At 35.3% G+C, this 22,656-nt stretch overlaps 1 protein-coding gene across 1 annotated transcript; it reads left to right on the top strand.

The window, feature by feature from the left end:
- Positions 1-4,614: 4,614 nt before the first annotated feature.
- LOC138836778 (gametocyte-specific factor 1-like) lies at positions 4,615-22,345 on the top strand. Its single transcript, XM_070035425.1, has 7 exons — positions 4,615-4,769; positions 5,911-5,949; positions 6,496-6,596; positions 17,135-17,261; positions 17,351-17,434; positions 17,804-17,867; positions 21,570-22,345. The coding sequence occupies exons 2-7, from the start codon at positions 5,940-5,942 to the stop codon at positions 21,592-21,594; spliced, it is 411 nt and encodes a 136-aa protein (XP_069891526.1). The 5' UTR covers positions 4,615-4,769; positions 5,911-5,939; the 3' UTR covers positions 21,595-22,345.
- Positions 22,346-22,656: the final 311 nt, after the last annotated feature.

Here is a 22,656-nt window from a genome sequence, read left to right as displayed (position 1 = left end):
TGTGGAGGAGATGGGGACAAACAAGTCGTTTAAGGATTCAGGGGGACCTGTTGCAACAATGAGAAGTACAAAATGTCATGTCAAAACCAGCTTTACAATTTCGGTGTGGGGGGGGGGAGGGGGGTATAATTGGGTGGGGGGAGGGGGGTAAAATTGGGTGGGGGGAGGGGGGAGGCAGGGAAGGGAAGTGAAGGGTAAACAAAGGAGGAGGCTGCAATGCTTGGTAAGAAATGTATGCATTATCCTGCCCATGTAATTGTAACCCCTCTGTACAGTATGTTCTCAAATAAAATAAAATACAATTTAAAAAAAAAAAAAAAAGAAATACAAAAAAAAAGTAGAACATAGTTTAGAGTCCAGAAGAATGCATGGATGTAAACATTGAATAGACAGTCCTTTATATGAGAATTGTCAAATAATAGTATCAAAATATAATAGTGCCTAAATTTTATTTACCCGATGCTACTTGAAGTCATGAAATTCTTTAATGTGGATTCAAATCTGTTTGGTTCAAAATAAATTGACAAATGGCACACAAACGTTGTTTGACTGATTATAGAATGAAATAATGAATTCAACAATGTAATAACAGGAACGATTTTGAATCTAAACATCTATATTAATATTTCAAATTTTCCTTTCAGATATTCTCTATGCTTCATATGATGTGAGAGTCATAAGTGCCTATACGCTGATATTTGTACAACCAGAGTAATAAAAGCAAAACTAACAAATAGGAATTGCTTGTTGAATATTAACAAAACATGCCAACACAAACAAATGGCAAGAAATATGAAGGGGAAAGGGAGTCATGAAAAGCTATCATTCTATGTCTTTCAGAATGTCACAGGACATATGATATTATTTTGTAAGGATGCATTTTCAAAAATGCTTCTTCCTGAGAGTATTTTTTTGTTGGTTTTGCATATTGAATTCTACCCCTGCATTCTTCAGCTAAAGGTGATCCTTTCCCTATTTGAGGCATAGTGCTACTTTGGGTATTCTAGAGGGTAATTGGAGTTGAGTAACATGGGTTTTCCTGCATTGGATGGCTTTGGACTGCAATCCTCCGATCTCATCCAGTAGAAAAAAATGGATTATAGTTGTGAGCCCCTGGAACCTGGATTTCATGAGAATTTTAGAACAATTGATGTCATATTTCAGGACCCACCACCGGGCCCCGAAAAAAAAAAGTAAGTCAAACACAAATAGATATGAAGTAGCCATTACTTTTTATTTATTTCCAGGCCTAGAATGTGTGGCAAAGACGAATCACAATCTTCTAATATACATCGGGATTGACTCTAAGCCATCTAATAACTTCACATTTTGCAAATACTCATGTGTCATAAGCACACAATACAAAACTTCATACCAATTTTAGCAATTAGTTTTACACAATAGTGCAATCTTCAATATTTATTTTTCCCAGAAAGTATTTCATTGTTCATAGGAACCGGTATTATCTTTCTTTCTGAAAATGCAATTTATTTTCAGACAGTATTGCACATGAATGAATAATACACTAAAAGCATTCCTGTTGCAATTTGGGCTGGTGGTTCAAGCACATTTTATGAGGATCAACCTCTGGAAAGAAAGTTGGAACATGTAGTTAGGATGTAGGTTAGATATGTGAATTCCAAAGATGATCACCAGATATGGTGGTTTTGAAACCAGGTTGCATCTGGTGATGTGTATATTTAGACAGCAGTATTTTAGTTAATGATTGATATAATATTATGTGAAATTTTTGCAGAAAAATTTGAATGTAAGTACAATTCTTATGTTTGATTCAACACGAATATTTACATAAAATCCTGATAAAGAGAGTCTATCTGTGAATCTCAGCATTTTCTATTCATATTAGCTTTTGTAGAGACTGTAAAGGTCTCAAGGAATCAATGTAGGAAGGAGCAATCTATCACACAACATATTATAGTGGAAATATCTGACAATAGAAGAGATTATTTCTGCCCTTTCACACAGTGACAAGTGTAAATAAGAAAACAAATCCTTGCTTTTAAATTTCTACACTTTTCCACAAGGGTTCATGGCAGGAAAATGGGAGCCTACATATCATAAGTAGAGGAATTATCAATGACTATATTTTGTGACTCTGTGCTATGCTGTTGTCCAGGAACAAAACTACTTTACAAGAAACTGAATGCCAGTATATTCCTTGAGAATTATTTGCATGTCTCCATTCTAGAGAGACCATAAGTTCTCTAACATAAATTAATTCATGAATGTTTCCCTCAGAATATTGTGATTGGTGAGAATCCAGTTTGGGACAGTGTATCACGTAGCTCCCTGTCATCGTGATTCTAGTATTGTCACAAAGGAAAAGGTTCATTAATTCATTTTCCCTGTAACTAAGTCTGTGTGCACTTTTGGTCCAAATGTTTTCATTCAAATTGAAATGTTCATAAATGCTTAAATGTCAACCACTACAAAAATATTCAGTGACTTTTTACTATTTCTTCAATAGCCATACTAGAGTATCAAGTAATATTGTACAAATGCATGCAACATGTACTATTTGTAATTGTCATTTTCATTAGGCAAATTCTATGAACAAAACCAGTCAAAGTCTACCCAATCTGTACAATGTGCTTAATTCCTTCATACCTCGTGTCTAAATTTATTTCTATTACTTGTACTTGAACATGTTTTTAATCAAAGTGTCTTGTGTATAATAGCCTACCGTAACATATGGAAGGCAGAGAAAACACTGCTGGCTTAACAGAAAGTATGCCAATGAGCATCAGGGTGTGGTGGCAAATAACAGGAAGAATTCCATGTAGAAATCAAAGTTACTGAATTTTAATACAATTTTATAAAATTAAAATGTATTGTAGTTCATTCATGCCTATGAAGAAGAGGGATAATGTCTTAGAGTTTGATTCAATTGACAGAAGCACAAGATTTCCTTAGAGTGCTAAGATAATGATTCTTATAGGAACACTGTTTGTCATACCCCAAGCGTGAAGAACACACACACATGATAAACCTTACAAAACTTCATCATTACTTTTGAGAAGCCTTTTGATGGGAATCATTCCTATCTACTTCAGATAGGTTTCCTGCTTTGTTTGGGTGTGTCTGATTAACTTCAAAAGATATCAAGCACTGCCACACCATCCTTTATTTTATCTGTACCAAGTGTGTCCATGTTTTTTATTTTACTTAGAGATGTTTCCAAATCCTCCATTTAATGACAAATCATGGTCTTTTATTTCTTCTCTCCCATGTTGGTTTGTTTCAATTATTTATTTATTTATTTTTGTTTTGGTTGGTCAAAGGGCTTGAATTATTTGCTTGGGCATGGTCTTTGAGCTCCACAGCTTAAGGCAAGCACTCTAACACTTGAGCCACAGCACCACTTCTGGTCTTCTAGTGTTTTAATGGAGATAAGAGTCTCACAGACTTTCCTGCAGGGGCTGGCCTTGGTCTGAGATCTTCACATCTCAGCCTCTTGAATAGCTAGGATTACACCAGTGCCAGGCCTTGTTTCGATTATCTTAAACCATATTATATTTTCCTACTGATACAAATACTGAAATGCTTCAGTTCCTCGGGATTCATAAAACAGCTATTCAAAACAGACAAATTTGTAGACCAAAAACATCCTGTCTTCATAATTATAACATCTTTGGCATACTTTTAAATAAGGTTACCTTTTGTTAATGAAAAATAATGATATGAAATCTACATAATACTAAGAATGTGACGTATATTATGTACCACCTTTTACATATTAGAAACACTTCAATCCATCTTTCCAAAATGTGGCATAATAACTTCATATTTTATTAAAATCTAACTGAATTTCATGTATCCTACATAAACTTCTGCATAGATTCTTGAGTTGCAAATTCTATAATCGAAAGTTATAATGCAGGAAATTTGCATGTAGTTTATGTTATTGGTGATTAAATAATGCAAAAGCACTCCTAAAGCTACACATAGAAAGTACTTTTGTATAGCTTACTTTATGGTATTTAGTAACATGAATATTTGTATAAGTAAAAATACATATACATGAAGAAATTCATCTGGGAACCTGTTTCTCTCTTGCTGTTTTCATTTAATATTTGTGACTATTTGTTTTGAGAAATCCTAGAGTACATTACTCTTACTGTTCATGAACTTTAATAAAAAATGTGAATTAAACAATATGTACAAAAGTCAATCATATCTACAAGGAAGGCTAAAGAACGTTTTTGGCAGATGGTGATTGAGTTCTAGAAGGGGTCTTTTTGTGAAACTGTCGCTAATAAGAATATTGAGGAGTAAAGAAACTAAACAAGGAAAAAATAATACGGAAAGAATGACTTATTGTGGCTATATAGACCATAGTAAGTGTACAGATGTCTAGGCAGAACAATTTACATAGAACCAGTAGTTGATGTGTAGATCAAAAGTCTGACACATACATTCACATTATTGCTCTACTGAATACTTACACATTTCTATTAAACTGAATTGGAGTCCACAAAGCATACCAAAAAGAAATGGGACTTTGTCTTCCGGGTTCAAGCCGGAAGTCAGCACTTCCGTTGTCATATGCGGAAGTATGGCTGAGTTCCGTCAGTTGGTTAAACGGAAGTGAGATTTATGAGCTACATCACAATAGCGGTGGCCCCATGCAGAGAAGTCATTATACAGAAGTAGCTGTTGCTGTGGAAAACCTACGAGTAGGACATCGTCTGTCGTGAGGGGAAGAGATCCTGACTTGATTGGTGAATCCAGTTAACTGAAGGAGACAGGTAATAGTCCCTTGCCCTTTTTTCCTACTTTTACCTCTTAGACATGTAAATTATCATTTTCCCTCACGTATGTGACTGGGACATTTCTCGCTGACATCCCAAATGTAGTTCTTATAATTTTCTCTAATGAGGCAGTATTGTTTCATTGGTAAAATAATGAAAATTCTTTACTTCCTTAGACTTCAGAAAATACCTATTTTCATTCTGGGAATTTGAAATTTACTTTTATTCCCGTCACTTTTATGTGCGTCAAAGTAATCAGAGGTTTAATGTCTTCTGGCTCTGCTTCATGGCCACTAGACACTGTACTCCAGAAATTTACTACCTCTTGAACGACAGCACCCATCTCTAACTTTGACTCTAACGTGTCTCAATGATTTCTTTGCTTTGTGATACGTAACCTCTCTAAGAAGCAGTTATCTGAATAATAGTCCATACTGATCTTACAATCTGAATAGGAATAACGATATATCTATATCTATATAAGTGCATATTTTCAATAGGTATTAGATATTTGAAAGATGGAATATGGAATTTGTTAATTCAGACATCAATAATTTAGAAAACCTTTTCCACATTCGCTTAAAAGTTGTCATGATGCATCACCTCCGTTTTGGTATAATGAAGAAAAATGCCTGAAAAATATGAACTTTTTTGAGTTCAAAAGTTACACATTTCTGGGGCTGAGAAGGTGGTTTAGTGGTAGAGTGCTTGCCTTGCATGCATTAAGGCCCTGGCTTCGATTCCTCAGCACCACATGTACAAAAAGAAAGAAAAAAGCTGGAAGTGGCGCTGTGGTTCAAGTGGTAGAGCGCTAGCCTTGAGCTGTAGAGCTGAGGGACAGCGCCCAGACCCAGAGTACAGGCCCCATGTCAGGACATCCCCCGCCTTCATCTCGTTCCCCCCCCCTCCCCCCCCCCCGCCAAAAAAGTTACACATTTCTATAGCTTGTTATAAGTGACCATGTTTTGTGAAGTAGACAGATATCAATATATTTCAAGTGTGTCTAGCAACAAAAATTATTAGAGATGAATAGGTTGTACCCAGTTTCTCATATCGCTGACAAAATCCCAACATTTAATACTTGTGGTTTTGAAGTATTTAGTCATGTTTTCTCTCAGAGAATTTTTCTCATCCTCAGGACTTGCTGATATTTATCTGACTGTCACAATGGAAAAAGGTAAAAATGTTTACGCATTTATTTGGGGGAATTATTTTTTTTTCTTGTTTGGAATCACAGAAAGTATATTGACAGGAACTGAGAGAATAGGATAGTAGGATTCGTCCTGATTGAATCTGAAACTTTAGACATTTTGATAATTATAACTTTGAATTTTGATGTGCTAGATTGAAAGGTGAAAAAGAATGTAAAATATTTGCACATTCTAGATGTAAATGTAAGACAGCAAATAAATCAGGGATGCTCAATGGATGTATGATTTCAGAAGATAAAACAAGCTAAGAGTTCCATTTGATTCCAATCAATACTTAGAATAAATTATAGAATCAATAACTAGAATAAATATTTTTCATAAAAAAATTAAGAACTATCTAATAGGAACTGACAGTACATCAGAAGTTAAATTCCAGAGTGATACTCTTTGTCATATTTTGAATTCCCCAAATAGGTATTCCAGATTAAGATAGAGTTAATAATGGAAACAACATTGAAGACTTGCATGTTCCCCAATATATTGATTTTCCCGAGGTATTTGTTCTCTTTCAGAGGAATCGGTGGATCCTGAGAGGTTATTGCAGTGTCCCTATGATAAAAATCACAAAATCAGATCATGCAGGTTCCCATACCATCTTGTGAAATGTAAAGAGGTAATGTTTCATTGGAACATGTTGATATTACATAATTTCTTTAGTTCATGGATAAATTTGAGTATTTTTATAATAAATTGTGGGAAATGTATGAGAAAATATGAGAGAGACTGTGGGCATAAATGTCATAGTGAGATTTTTGTATTTCTTCTGAAATCTCTGCAGCATGTAATGGAAAGGAAGACAATCATAGTCCAACTTGTTTATTTCTAGAGACGTATTTCTAGATCCCTATTCAAAGCAGAACAAAGGCAAGATCTTTTGTGTGGGCAATTATGTCAAACCGTGTGTGCCATATTTCACAAACATTAGAGGTGGTTGCCTTTTCCTCCCCATTGCCTAATGGCCAAAATGTAAATTAATGGTATTCTTAAACATTATTTCATTAAAACACCCACTGTATTATCATATGGCCTAGAATTCAGTTTGTATACTGTACTTTTCATGCCATGGTTATCAACAAAACATGGGAGATGCATTGTGTCTCTTTTCTATATTGAGGGTATTTATTACAAAATTTCTTTTCACCAAAAATTTCTTAATATGAAATGCTACAATAAGTTCCAGAGCTGTAGGAGAGGCATAGTTTCTGCTATTTTGTTTGCAAAGAAGACACATGTGATGACCCTCCATTTTGGATATTTTCAAATATATTGTGAATCACTTTATCTATGCATTTGTAAATTGCATATAAATAACCTATATTTGAGTAAACATAGGCCAAAATTGAGCACATATGTACGCTTCTAAACTTCCATATACAATTTATGGATCTTGGCACAGTTTCCTCATGAAAGAAATACTATTAACGTGAAAGTTTGATATCACTGTATCATTTTTTAATGCCATCCCAGGCAGGAGAGTCATAAACCTTCTTATCTCCCCGATCAAATGAGAATAGAAGAAGTGCTATGGTGAAAATTGTAGAAGTCTAGCCTGTGCAAAAGGATGCACTCGTTTTTTTTCCTTCCCCTCCCCAAATTAGATAAATGTATATACATGATGCAGTGCACTAGAATCAAATGCAGTGAACACAGGGGTTAGACCAGGGGGAGGAACACACCAAAGGAAAAAAATCACATTGTTCATAACAAATACCTTAAAAATTATAACAAGAATGAAAAACAAAAACAAAAAAAAACACTTGTATCCCTATCTTATTGTTTATTTCATTTAACATCTTTTTAAATAAGGTTTTTATTATAAAATACTGTACAGTGGTTACAGTTACAGGAGGAAGATAATGAGTACTATTCTTATCAAGCATTTTTGCCTCCTCCTTTGACTTTCCCCTGCCATCCCTACCCCCGTCTCGAGAACTACATTCCCCTCCCACACTGCTTAAATTATAATGTTCATTTTTGACATAGTGTACTTTTAAAATAAATTTTACTGTGAAAACATGTACAGAGGGATTACAATTAATGAGTGTATTTTTATCCAAAATTGTTGCCTCGTCCTTTGTTTTTCCCCTACCATCCTGTCCCTCCCAACTCTTCAACTACACTCCCTTACCCCAATCCTCACCTCTGCTTAAATTGTAAAGTTCGTTTTTCAAAATAACGTCTTGTACATCTCATTGTTGCAATAGATCGATTTGTATCCCTATTTAAACATTTTGTTATTTCCCTTCCCCTCCCTAATTCATACTAACACCAAATACAGTGCAAACAGGGGTTATGCCATGGGGGAGGGACATACAAAACAAAAACAAAAATCCCATGGTCCCTTATAAATATGCTAGAAACAAGAGCAAGGAAGAAAAAAAAAAACACCTATGTCACTATCTTGGGTTCATTTCAATTTATCATCTTATCTGACCTTTGCTGCTTGTCCCAGATATATACCAGTTATTGGTAATAAAGGAAACTATGAGACCTATGTTTCTTTGGGCCTGGCATACTTCACTTAATGTAATTTTTTCCAAGTCTTTCCATTTGCTAACAAATGGGGCCATGCCATTCTTTATGATGGAGGCATAGAATTCCATTGTGTATATATACTACATTTTTTTTTGATCCATTCATCTACTGAGGAGCATCTGGGTGGGTTCCATATCTTAGTTATGGTAAATAATGCTGCAATGAACATAGTTGTACTTGTAGTTTTAGTATGGTCTCTTTTGTGAACATGTGGGTAAATGCCCAAAAGTGGGATTGCTGGGTCATAGGGGAACTCTGGGTGGAGTCTGGGGTGAGGAGGAATCTCAATGTTTTTTTGATTTGCATTTCTTTTATGGCTAGAGAGGTTGAGCATATCTTCATGTGTCTATTTGCCATTATTTTTTTTTCCTTCAGAGAAGTTTCTTTTTCAGTCTTTAGTGCACTTACTTAATTGGCAGTTGTTTCTTTGAGGATTATTTGTTGTGGGATTTCATTTTTACAGTTTCAAGTATATTATATATATGAGACTCTTAGTGAAGATCTTTTCCCAATGCTTGGGTTTTCTATTGATCTTGCTTTGTATGTCCTTTGCCTTGCAGAACAGTGCAGCTTCATGCAACCCCATTTGTCCAAACTTTCTTTGAATTCTTGTGTTTCTGAGTCTCTATTAAAAAAATTTCGGCCTGGGCCAAGGTGACCAAAGGTTTCTCTTATTACATCCTGTAATGTTCGCAGGGTGTCTGCTTTTACTCCAAGGTCATTAATCCATTTGGAGTTGATTCTGTTGCAGGGTGATATATAAGGGTCTAGCTTTAGTTTTCTACAGGTGATTAGCCAATTTTGCCAGAACCATTTACTGAAAAAGCTATCCTTCCATTTCAGTTTTTTAGGTCCCTTATCAAAGATTCTGTGGCAATTGGTCTGTGGTTTTTGGGTATTCAATTCGATTCCATTGGTCCTCTTTTTGTGCCACTATCAAGCTGTTTTGACTACGATGGCTTTGTAGTAGAGTTTCAAATTTGGTATTGATATTCCTCCAGCACTGTTCTGTTAAGAATTGTTTTTGCTATTCATGGTTTCTTATTGTTCCATATAAAATATTGGATTATTTCTTCTAATTCCTTAAAGAATGAGGCTGGAATATTGATAGCTATCCCATTGAATTTATAGGTAGGTTTGGGAAGTATTCCCATTTCCACGATGTTGATCCTTCCAATCCAGGAACATGGGAGGATTTTCCCCATTCTAAGATCTATTTTGATTTTCTCTTTCAGATTTTTAATGTTTTCATCATAGATTTCTTTCACTTCTTTGGTTAATTCCTAGATATTTTATTTTTTGTGTGGCTACTAAGAATGGAGTTGCTTTCCTTATTTCAGCTGCTCTCTTCTCATTGTTGCCATACAGAAAAGTCATTGATTTTAAAGTTTAATTTTATAACCTGCTACTTTGCCAAAGTTTGAATCAGCTCAAGTAATTTGGGAGTGGAGTCCATGTGATTTCTCAAAATACAAGATCATGTCTTCTGCAAAGAAGGAGAGTTTTACTTCATTTTATCCAATTTGGATCCCCTTAGTATTTGCATCTTGTCTTATTGCTATAGTTAGTCATTCTAGCATTAAATTGAAGAAAAGTGGAGAGAGTGGGCATCCTTGTCTCCTTCCTGAAGTTAGAAGAAATGGCTTTAATTTTTCACCATTGAGAACAATAATGAGCCTTTATTGTTTTGAGGAATGTTCCATGGATTCCTAGATTTCCAGAGCCTTCATTATAAAGGTGTGTTGGATCTGGTCAAATGCTATTTGTGGATCTATTGAGATAACTATCCTTATCCTTGGTCTATTTTATGTGATGAATTATATTAATTGATTGGCATATATTGAACCAGCTAAGTATTCCTGAAATGAATGCTGATTGATCATCGTGTATGATTTTTGGATGAATTGTTGAAGTTGATTGACCAAAATTTTGTTGAGAAATTTTGCATCGATATTCATCAAAGAAATGGGTCCCTAGTTCTCTTTCTTTGATGAGTTCCTGCCTGGTTTTGAGATGAGGTTTATGATGGCTTCATAGAAAGAGTTTGGTAGTGTACATTCCCTTCCAAATTCATTGAAGAATTGGAGGAGTATTGGTGTAAATAGTCCTTTGAAGGCCTTGTAGAATTCTGCTGGAAATCTATTCAGTCCTGGGATTTTCCTACATGGGAGGTCTCTTATTGCTGTTTCTATTTCAGTGCTTGATATGGGCAGGTTAACATGTTTTAACTCATGTTGTTTTAGTTCCAGTATGTCGATATTTGCTAGGAGAATGTCCATTTTTGCCAAGTTCTCAAAGATAGTAGCATAACAGTTTGAGAAGTTTTCCCTTATAATGTTCTGAAACGTGATTGTTTCTGTGGTGATATTTCCATTCTCAACTCTGAGTTTATTTATTTAGGTGTGTTATCTTCTTTTTCTGAGATTTGCAAACGGTCTGTCAGTTTTGTTATTTTTTTCCGAAGAACAAACTGATTGTTTTATGGAGTGTTTCTATTGTTTTGTTTTGGGGTTTTTTTTGGATTCTAATTCATTTAATTCTGATTTAAGTTTTTTCTATCTACTGTATTGGGGTTTATCTTTCTGCTCTTTTTCAAGGAGTTTCATATGTCTCATTCAATTATTGGGTTTAGATCTCTCCAATTTGTTGATGTAAGAACTCAGAGCTATAAACATGAACATTTGAATTTCCTTTCTAATCTCTTCCATGAGCCACCGGTGGTTCAAGAGTGTGTTGTTCAGCCCCCATGTATTACCGGACTTTCTTTGGTGGCTTTTGGTGTTGAGTTCTTGTGGTCTGAGAGAATGCAGGGCATAATTTCAGTGTTTCTGAATCTGGAGAAGTTTGCTTTGTGACCTAAAATGGAGTCTGTTTTTGAAAAAGCACCATGTGCTTGAGAAAAATGTGAATTCTAGTGCTGGTGGGTGAAATATTCAGTAGATACCTTTTAAATTTAGTTGATCTATGCAGTTCTTTAGATTGGCAGTTTCTCTGTTGAGTTTTTGCCAAGTTGATATAGATAGGATAGATAGATAGATAGACAGATAGATAGATAGATAGATAGATAGATAGATAGATAGATAGATATAGATAGATAGATAGATAGATAGATAGATAGATAGATAGATAGATAGATAGATAGATAGATGATAGATGGGATAGTGCTGTGTTAAAGTCCCCAGGAATTAATGTCTTTGGATCTATATGAGACTTGAGGGAAAGTAGTGTTTCTTGGATAAATTTGGTGCTCTGTTATTTGACGAATAGATATTTAGAATGTTAATATCCTCCTGAAGGAGAGATCTCTTAATTAGTATGTAGAACCTTCTTTATTGTTCCTCACTAATTTTAATTTGAAATCTATTTTATCGATATAAGTATTGAAATTTCCACCTGTTAATGGGGGCTCTTTGCTTGGTAGATTTTATTCCAGCCTTTCACTTTCAAAATATGTTTGGACTTATGGGCAAGGTGTGACTCCTGAAGGCAACAGATACAAGATTCCTGCTTTTTAATTCAACTACTCCTGGCACTGTGGCTGTGTGGTGAAGTACTTGCCTAGAATGCATGAAGCCCTGGGTTCAATTCTTCAGTACCACCTACCTGTAAATGCCAGAAATCGTGCTGTGGCTCAAACGGTAGAGAGATAACCTTTAGCAAAACAGCTCAGGAACAGTGCCTGGGCTCTGAGTTCAAGCCCCAGGACTAGCAAAAATAAATAAATAATTTTCTTTAATTCAACTACTTAGTTTATGTCCCTTAATTGGAGAGTTAAGTCCATTGATATTGAGAGTTAGGACTAAAAGGTGTTTGGTAGTTCCTGCCAAATTTTCCACCTTCTCGGGGGCTGCAATAACTGGGTTCTTCTTATTGTTCTTGGATTCTCAGTTTGGGTGCAGTTTCTTTAGACTTCATTTTGGTCTTGTTGGTTTTCTATGGGTAGTACATCTTTAAGTATCTTTTGTAGGGATGGTTTGGTTGAGATCTATTGTTTCACTTTTTCTTTGCTATGGGAGATTTTTAATTGACCTTTGGTTATGAAGGAGAGTTTGACTGGGTACAGTATTCTTGGTTGGTAGTTCTTTCATTTTAGGGCATGGAATACATAATTCCAGGCTCCTCTTGGTTTAATTGTCTCTGCTGAGAAAGCTGAGGTTATTCTAATTGGGTCCCTTTATGGGTGATTTATCTTTTCTCCTTGATATCTTCAAGGATTTTCTCCTTGGTCTAAATTTTCTCCTTGGTCTCCTTGGTCTGTGCAGATTATTATGTGACAGTGGGATATCCTGTTCTGGTCTGGTCTATTTGGGGTTCTAAGTTTCTTGTATCTAAATAGGCCTATCTTTTTGCATGTTAGGGAAGTTCTCTGCTAGGATCCTGTTAAACAAATTTCTTAGACCATTAACTTCTGTCTCTAGGTGTTCCTCTACACCTATTGTCCTTAGATTAAATCTTCTGGTGGTGTCTTCCAAATATGGAATAGATCTATCATGTTTCTTGGATTCGTCTTGGTTAGTTGTGTGTTTTTCTCTCTGTTATCTAGGCTGTCTTCAATCCCTGAGATTCATTCTTCTGCATGGTGTAACCTACTGTCCAGTTTTTCTACTCTGTTTATATTGACTTTTCTTCTAATTGGTCGATTTTGGTGGCTTCCAATTCTCTGTTGCAGTTAAATTTTCGATCCTGTATGAACTTCTTTGCTTTCTTAATTTGGGGACACTGTTTATACTCAAAACACTTAGTTGATTGGTTATGGTTTTCTTGGACTTACATTCATCCTGTCGAGCTTCATTTAGTGTTCCCTTTGTAGTCTGCCTGCAATCCTTCAGTTGTTTGTTTATGGATTCCATGAATGCCTCTACTGATCTTTGTCTATTCTCATCCTGCTAATCCAATTCCTGTATTACTCTTTGATTAGCTTTCTCAAGCTCACACTTACTGTGTTTCTCTTTGGGTGTCCTCAGCCTGCTCACACAATTCCTGTCTTTCTCTTTGATGTTCTCAACTGTCCATGCCATTCCTTTCTCTTTGACTGTTCTCAGCCTGCTCATATAATTCCTGTATTATTATTTGACTGTTCCCAGCCTGCTCATGCAATTCCTGTGTTAAACTTTGAGTGGCTTTCTAACACTCTGGAGATTCCTGTAGTAATTCCTGGTTTGCTTCCTCTTGCTCCTTATCTTACCGAGTCCTTTGCAGGTTTTCAGTCTTTTCATTCACCACATTTATGGCAGTGATTGTAGAGCTTTTGGGGATCTCTCCTCTGTATTATTCATTAACTGTTTTGTCAGCTGATTATCATGAGTGGGATTTGAGATACCCGGAATTGCCATTTTTTGGGGGCTTTAGCGATTTTTCTGCCCATTTTGTATGAAAGTAACAATTTTCTTGCAGAGCACTATTTTAAGGCAAGCATCTTCCAAAGTCCTGTAGTTGCACAGTATCTACCAAAGTCCTGTAGTTGCACAGTCAAAATGGCTGCAGATACAATCTAGTTCAAGAGATACAATCTATTCAACATCAAACAACTATGGACTAAAGAACTAAGAAGACCAAAGAGAGATTCAGCAAACCAGAAATTATTAGGTTTAGGGATAATTGTGGGGAAAAATACAATTAGAGGGAAGTGGAGAGGTAAAAGGAGAGTGAGGTTAAAGGAATCCTAATCTCAGTGGGGAAATGGATTGGACAGAGTGAGAGCAGCGAGATTTAAAAAAAAAAAAAGAAAAATGGAAAAACAAAAATTTATATTTAAGAAATAATACAGTTCAAATTATGTAAGTATAAAGTAATGATATTGATAGAAAAAAAGAATAGGATGAGAGGACGGGAGAAATGAAAAGGAACATGAGTAACTAAAAAATAAAAATTCTTAAAATTGGAGTATGTGAAAGTTATATAGGTGTAAAGAGTTAAACACTACTATTAAAAAGTTAAGCTTAAGAGGTTGTGAATTGAGTAATAGATTTCTCGATTAAGTATGTACACGATGGGGGATAAGGTCTAATAATCGATGACAGATATATAGCTCATGATAAACAGAACATGTATATGTCTGGGAATAAGCAATTATGTTATGTAAAAAAGAAAGAGAAAAGAAGAAATAAAAAGGAAAAAAAAAGGTCCAAAATATAAAAAGAGATTACAAAAAAAAAAAAGCCCACAATCACACATATACAGCTAAAATACAAATTATGAGAGAAAAAATAATAGAAAACATTTTTTAAAAAATAAAAATAAAACATGGTAGAAAAAACAGTTCTGTGATTTTTTTTGAGTGGGAGGAAGATCTTGTATCTCCCTGTGTCCGTAACCAGGCTCCTAGTGGAGTCACTGGTCTGCTTCTGGTGTTTGTTTTTCCTGCTGTTTGATTGGTTTCTTAAGTTAGTTTGTTAGAGCAGGCAAAAAAATGCTCTGCATTGTCCAGGATTTTTTTTATTCTTTCCCCAAGCTTGTTCAGAGAGAGGGAGATCTGCTTTGAGTACCACACAAAAGGGAGATGGCTGTTTCCTCTAACGTGGAGTTGATATGATATGGCCAGGTTCTAGGTAGGGTTGAGACTTTTCAGCAATCAGTAGCTTTTCCCTGAGGGGCTAGCTCCTGAAAAACTCACAGAGCCAAACCTGGAGCCATTTTCATGGTTTATGTTTACTGAGTTTCAGTTGTTTGCTAGGCTGTTGTTGGGACTGCAGAATCTGTTTCTGTTTACCCAGTGAAGAAAGACAGTCTTCTGGGAGTGAAGCACCCTCTGCCTGGGCAGGCTGATTTTCATTTGAGGGGAAATGAGCTGGGCAGGACAGATCGGTTCCTGGGACTTGCTAAATGGCAGTTTTTGTATTCTTATAAGATCTGAGTTGGAGCTAGCTGCTTGGCAAGGCCTTTGTCAGTATCAAAGATGGAGATCTCTGGTGTGGGGGGGAGTGACAGCCTTCTCACAGGTTCTCTGAGAGAAGTGAATATGATGTCATGGTTGTCTTCATGCGAGACTCTTGGTTCCTGTGCAGTCCTTGGTCTGTGATCTTCAGGATGAAGATTTCTGCTCCTTTTCGGTTCTTACTGGTGGTGAGTAGAATCCACTGGCCCAAAGCATCTGGTGCCCATATTCCAGAACTTGTCTATTGGTATGATGGCCACGGCCACCATCTCCACCGCAGCCACTGCAGCTGCAGCTACCAGCAAGTGCTCAGATCTGTCTCCTGGCTGGACTTTCCCTCTCTGGCCAAACTCTCTGTACTGTGATGGCACAATAGGTGTGATTCTGTAGCCTAGGACTGGTCACTGGAACACTAAAACTGCTTTCTGTGTGAGAACTTGTTTATCCTCCAGCTTCTCTTCCACCATCTTCCTCAGGTCTTCTGACATACAGAGGTTATAACGGGGGGTGGAGGGTAGGTACATAAAAAGAAAAAAAAATCATGCAGTACCTTACAAATATATTACAACAATAGCAGGACAGAAAAAAACACTTCTGTAGTTATCTTGGGGTTCATTTCTCTTATCATCTTCTCTGAACTTTTCTGCTTGTCTCAGACATATACTATTTATTAGAAAAAAGAAACTATGGGACTTATCCTTCTTGGGGCCTGTCTTACTCACTTAATATAATTTTTTTGTCTTTCCATTTCCTAACAAGGGCATTTCATTTTTCTGATGGTGTCATCGAGCAGTTTTGCCTCCGACTTTATTTTACCAATACCATCCCCTGCTTTCCACCTCCGCAACTACACACCACCCTTGCCTTAACCCTCCTTTTTAATTGTAAAGTTCATTTTTTATGATCCTATGTACATCGCTTTTGAACATTTCTGCTTGTCCTAAATATACACTAGTTATTCGAAATAAGGGAAACAATGGACCTATGTTTCTTTGGGCCTGGCTTACTTCAATCAATATAATATTTTCTGAGTCTTTCCATTTCCAAAATATTGAGCAATATCATTCTTTCTGATGGAGGTATACAATTCCATTTTGTATATATTCACCACATTTTCTTTTTTTTTTATTTTCTTTTTTTTTTAATTTTATTTTATTTTATTTGAGAACATACTGTACAGAGGGGCTACAATTACATAATGCATTCATCTACTGAGGAGCTTCTGGGGTTGTTCCAAACCTTAGCTATGGAAAATAATGGTGGTAGTTTTGGTCTGGTCTTGTAAGTGATCATTTGGGTAAATGCACAAAAGTGGGATTGTTGGGTAATACAGGAGCTTTATGTGGAGTCTTTTGAGGAACTCCATACTGCTTTGGCATACAGGTTGATCTATTTTAACAATGAAATATATGAGACACTATGTTGAAAATGAACTTTACAAATTTGGTGCGTGGCAAGTAGCAGTAGAAGGAAGGAGTTGGGTAGATGGGGAGGTAAGAGGTCTTAGGGGAAAAACACAGGAGGGAGTAACACTGCCTATAGGAAATGAACTCATTACCTTATTCATATAACTGTAATCCCTGTGTAAAATAACTTTACAATAAAAAATGTGTATTAAAAAAGGAAGTACTAGCACAGTACCTATACTGTGTTGTCAAGCCCGTGGTTGATATCCTGCACAAAGTAATCTAAAAAGAGAAAATTTGAATATGTTTCTTCATATTTAAACTTTTGTCATACAGAATCATCCTGATATTGCTGCCAAATTGGCTACTTGTCCCTTTAATGCTCGCCACCTGGTACCACGAGATCAACTCACTGAACATATTGCAACTTGTATGGACAAAACTTCTCTTGAAGATGGTGTAGGTAAGCCTGATAATAAAACACAATCCAACTCAATGTAGGCCCTTTGCACCTGTATACTTCTGTGATGTTAGTTATCTCTTTGTTTGTAGATAACATCATATGGAACGAGAAACAATACAAGAGTTCTGAAAGTACATGGCAATATGTTTCCTCTGAGGAAGACTGGGATAAAGGTAAAAAGCTTGTTGAACTTTCTGTAATTTCCATTATTGAATCTCAACTTACTTTGTGCTGTTGTATGCTTTCTTCCTTTAGGAGTGAAATTAAAAATCTTTGTTCAACTTGGATTGTCTTGTATGCTAATATCAATAACATATATGATAATATGCATTCTTAACTGATTAAAAACCATGTCAAACATTTAAATGATATGTTTTTGCACATGGCTAAGGACTCATTCTTTTCAACCTTTATTATCCAGCTAAAAGTTTCTTGGAAGGCTCTTAAGGCCATCAACCTTGCTGTTTTTCTTTATCGATGTATAATGTTAGAGCCAATCTAAGCTAGCACCTCGATCAAGTATGTAATTCTCCCTTTGGCAGAATCCTTGGAAGATCCTAGCCCAAGTTTTGTTTGGGGCACAAGCAAATCATCTGGCAACAACAGGTAAAGAAAATAATTTTCTTGTGATGTCCTATTTTCTGATAAAATTCAAAGTAAAGAAATAGGATAAATGAATAAATGAATAACAAACTCTGTTCCATATACCCATATATTGTGCTCACTACAAATGAAGTTTGGATTGCTCTCTGTAATTGGTGGCAAAAGTCAAGTATAGTTTCACTAGGACCAATAAGATTGTAATCACCCAAATTACTTTAAATCAGAATTAGCTTATCTGAATGTTCTTCTCATTCTGTTATAATCAATTTAAATCCGGGAAGCCATACATAACAGTATTATGTTGGGCCAACCTTTTTATAACCATTTTCATGAATTCAGGATTCACTCATCACATCAATTATGATAGTGTAAATGGAAGTATCTTCCACTGGTAATTGATAAATGTACAGACTTACGGGTGGGTTACCATGTCTTCCTTCTGAAATTCATTAAAGAATATTATACGAATGTCTATCTGATTTAAATTTTCTCCACAAATTAGTATAAAATATTTGAGGAGATTCTTGAGATGATTTACAATTTGCACTTTGCAAAGATACGTATTAATACAATGTATTTAGAAGTATATTTTAGCAGCAACTCATACATGGATTTCATCTTTCACATTCCTGTATGAAGTATAAATATACATTGGTATGGTATAGATTGGAAATTCAAAATTAGCTGTGCAACTACAAAAGTTATGCTATCTCTTTGTGAGTAGTTATAACATTGTTGAAAGAATTTTAATTGCTAGAATGAACTTGTCCTTCTAGAGTCACAAAATAGATTATATTTTTGATTTTCTGGAATTTGAAAACATCAAGGCTCTCTGACATGGTAAGATGGCAAACACATTAAAAAGTGAAGAGTAATTGGCTTTTCTTGGAATTCTTCATGAGCCTTTATTTAATTTTGAATCATGTAATTAGTCTTGCTTGCCGATATGAGACCTCTTTCTTTTTATAACTGAGACAAAAGATTCTAGATGTATTGATAATGTTAAGAATTTTCTCATCTGATCAGTCTAGAAAAATTTAAAAAAAAAACAACGCATTCAACGTAAGACCAAGGAGAATTTATGTGAGCCTGTCACCACAGTCAGGCCTCATATATTCTTCCTGTGGAAAGGTAGTAAGCATACTAAGTATTTGTCTTCAATTGTCTGTTGTATGTCAAACATATTATAATATTATGTGAAGGATGAATTGGCAGTTTATATGGTAAAGATTTTGCTGAGGATGAGTAATAGTAATAGATAAATTCACCCTTTTATCTGATGATAATTTGCTAATTCATGAAGATTGTAGCGAGGTCTAAAGCTCATCCTGTTTACAAACTGAACCTATTAATTTAGTGTTTGATCAACAGAATATATTGATTCTTTGTGTTAGGGTGTTTCTCATCCTCTGTCATGCAGAGGAAAATGAATATGTCTTGGGAAACAATTCTGAGGTAGAAAACCACACTTGAGCCAGGCCAGGTGATAATGTTAATTCTTGCATCTCACGTGTCTGACACATAAGGATGTAATTATAGATTAATGAAGTGAAAGATTTTTTTTCAGATTCATTTATGGAATTAATTCCTTCGAATTCGATAGTATAGAGAGCATTCTCCTTAAGGAAAACCATGGTTACTCATAGACCTGCCGTGTGCATGAATATTGGGAACAAAGACGCTCAAAAATCTTCAGCGCACTCTGGATAACAGAGAAAAGAAACCTGTTACAGGTTGCTTAGGGACCTATAAGAGGCTGAAATCTGAGGATCAGATCTCAGGAATATTTGTCAAACTCTCATCAACAATTAACCATCTAAAAACTGGGAGTGTCTCTCTAGCTCAAGTGGTAGAACATTTGAGCTCTGAAGAGCTCAGGGACCATGCCCAAGCCCAAAGTTCAATCCCAATGACCACCAAGAACAATAACCAAAGACAGGAATGTAATGTAATATGCATCAACAATGTCCCATACTCCCTGGTATTTCCAAAATCTCTGAAGTTTTTCCTTCCACATAAGAGCCAGTTAGATTTTATTCACTCCCTACTCATAATATCATGTATTTTCTCTATGAATTTTAGAGTAATGTTTAATGGGGCAGTGATATTTCCTTACTTCATTGGTTATTAGAACACATAATTTGACCCAATGGGATTACTAATTCTCTTCCCTTATGCAAAAATGTCTTACTTATGGAATTATAATTTCTCTGGATCTAAACAGTAGATAAGAGTAAAGAACCTGAAAATTCATGAGAATCTGTGACAGTGTAGGAGACCAGGCTACTTGTTGATTTGTCTCTTCAAGATTTATACAACGCTAGCTTTGCCATTATAGGCTCACACACACACACACACACACACACACACACACACACACACACACACTCACACACACACACACACACACACACACATATATATATATATATGCAAATATATATGTATATTTATATATATTTATATGTGTGTGTGAGCTGATTTATGTCTATAATCAGATATTTCTTTTACCTGTCCATTTGTAGATGCAAATTTTGTGTCTGTGTGTGTGCAAACTAAAATGGTGTACATTTTTTCCTACTCTGTTTCAACACCTATAAGTCGATGCTGGGCACATTACTATGTTTTGTGTAATTGAAAAGTGAGGGTATTTTTCCTGCCTTCAATTCTTGATTTTGCTCAGTCATGACAAAAATTAATAACAGGTTATCATGGATTTTTTCATGTGTCTTCGATTGATCCCTAAGCTCGATCCAAGTGATATTTTCCAAACGTTGGTATGTCCCTGGCATATATATAATTCTCATAACCATACATATTTGAGAAAGCAGTGTTAATGTAGGAAGGTTACCCTTAGTTAATGGAAATTTTCTATGTTCATTTTAAAGTCCAATGTTTCAGTCTTCATACTGAAAGGTGACATGCATATTTGTCTTAAAGGCTAATTATTTTTCTGAACTGCTGGATATATTTACCTGATACCACTCCAAAATGTCATTGTGACTTCACAATAGCATTTGTTTTGTCCACACAAAAAATGGAAAAGCCGTTTATTTGTTTGAGGCATAGAATATGTCTTGTAACTGTACCTGAAGGTATTTGTATTGTATCCCTTCATATTTTACTAACCTACCATAAAGCATGTATCTTTTGGTAGGATAGATCTCATAAAACAATCCCTCTTTGTGGTTTGTTTTTATGCATCCATTCACAAATATTGAAATTGAGTGGTAAGTTCATTGCAATAACATTATATAGTAAAACCACTATGGATTTTCTTCCTATTTTTCTGGATGCATGATACATCCATGTTTATATTACAAGAAATCTCGTTCAGAAACTGTGCCAAGATATGGCTGAGCCTGAATGGGTGACAGAGTAAATTTTGAAGAACTGGAAAATAATCGCTGAAGTATCAGATTGGCTAGCGTCATATTTCAAATGTGCAATGAAGTTTCAATGTGTTGAGGCAGAGAGTGTCCCAGTGTAATATGTGAGGCTTGTATACAACGATCAAATTTCAATGGAAAGGGACGTGGAAGTAAGCAAGAAATTTTTTGAAAATAGCTGATGATGTGCTCTCATTAGTTTTTGAATATCTCTCGAACTGCAAGTGAAGTTCTTGTTTATATGCAAAAAGTACAAATATATATATTCTAGTGTTCTCCACAGAAAGTAAAATAATATTTTTCTATTTCTTTGCAGGAAACATTCTATGAACAAACCATGAGTTCAAACCATTTCTCATTGTTTCATTTACATTTTACATTTATTAATATATTGTGATGCTCACTCAACCAAATGAATTCATTTTAACTTCTACTACCAATTCAATCTCTATTCACCTTTATCTTGAATACAGACGCAAAGCCGGGTGTTTATGTCCTTATTGGAATTCACCATGTCACTATCCACATAGACATGGTAATGTTGGAATATAGAAACTCCAATAATTCCATCAAAATCTACATTTGTTTCCCAATAGAGAACAAATCATAATTCATTATTCATTGTTCTTACGTTTGCCTGTGAATATCATCTTCCATTTCATATATTGATATAATTGGATATATTGGTATAATGAATACATAAAAACTGTAATGGTATTAGTCCTCTTATAAAAATCTTATACCAAATATGTATTCCCATATAAAATGGCCATTAAAATTTCAAAGGGATTTTTCAATCAACATTCTGAAGTATAATTCTTACTATAAAGCTTCTCATCCATCTCATTGATTTCCAAGTATAATCTCATCTAAACAAGGATTCTGGGAGTTCTTTCCAAATATGTGGCAGAAAAGAACAGATAATGTATGTGTACACAAAATACCATTCAAAACTTATTCTTTTGAGGGGGCAAAGTGCAGTTTGTGAAGATAGCATGATTTTGTGCTAAAAATGTGTTTTTGTTTTGTTTTTTACGGCATGAGGATATGCAACATTGGCATTCTAAAATGTTCCAAGAAAGAGTGGACTGTATCTGTAGAGTGTAATAAAAACACTTTTATGGAACCATATTTCATGACTATGTTCATATTCAATTTGTGGGTAATTTTCCCCATATATATATGCCTCCACATACTTATAGTAGACTTGGCACTGTGGTCCAAAACATTCCTCATGCAAAATGGAATAATTTTTGAAGGATATTTTAGGAAGATCCACTTTGTAAAAATTGTTGTTAAGACTCCTATGCAAGACATAGAGTTGAATCTTTTGGGTACAGATGAGGAAGTTAAAGATGTGAGAATGTGGCTCATATTTATTATTCATGTTGAAATGGGAGGGT

The sequence above is a fragment of the Dipodomys merriami genome, unplaced genomic scaffold (assembly GCF_024711535.1).
Source record: "Dipodomys merriami isolate MVZ:Mamm:240054 unplaced genomic scaffold, mDipMer1.0.p SCAF_2597, whole genome shotgun sequence".
Classification (NCBI taxonomy): Eukaryota; Metazoa; Chordata; class Mammalia; order Rodentia; family Heteromyidae; genus Dipodomys; species Dipodomys merriami.
Note: the sequence above shows the minus strand (reverse complement) of the source record. Positions and strands in the feature narration are given on the sequence as shown.

What these genes read in the sequence shown, in the direction of transcription:
- LOC138836778 (XM_070035425.1), top strand. An exon ending in ATCTTGTGAAATGTAAAGAG is followed by an intron (nt 6,597 to 17,134) that starts GTAATGTTTCAT and finishes TTTGTCATACAG; the next exon opens with AATCATCCTGATATTGCTGC. An exon ending in TTCTCTTGAAGATGGTGTAG is followed by an intron (nt 17,262 to 17,350) that starts GTAAGCCTGATA and finishes CTTTGTTTGTAG; the next exon opens with ATAACATCATATGGAACGAG.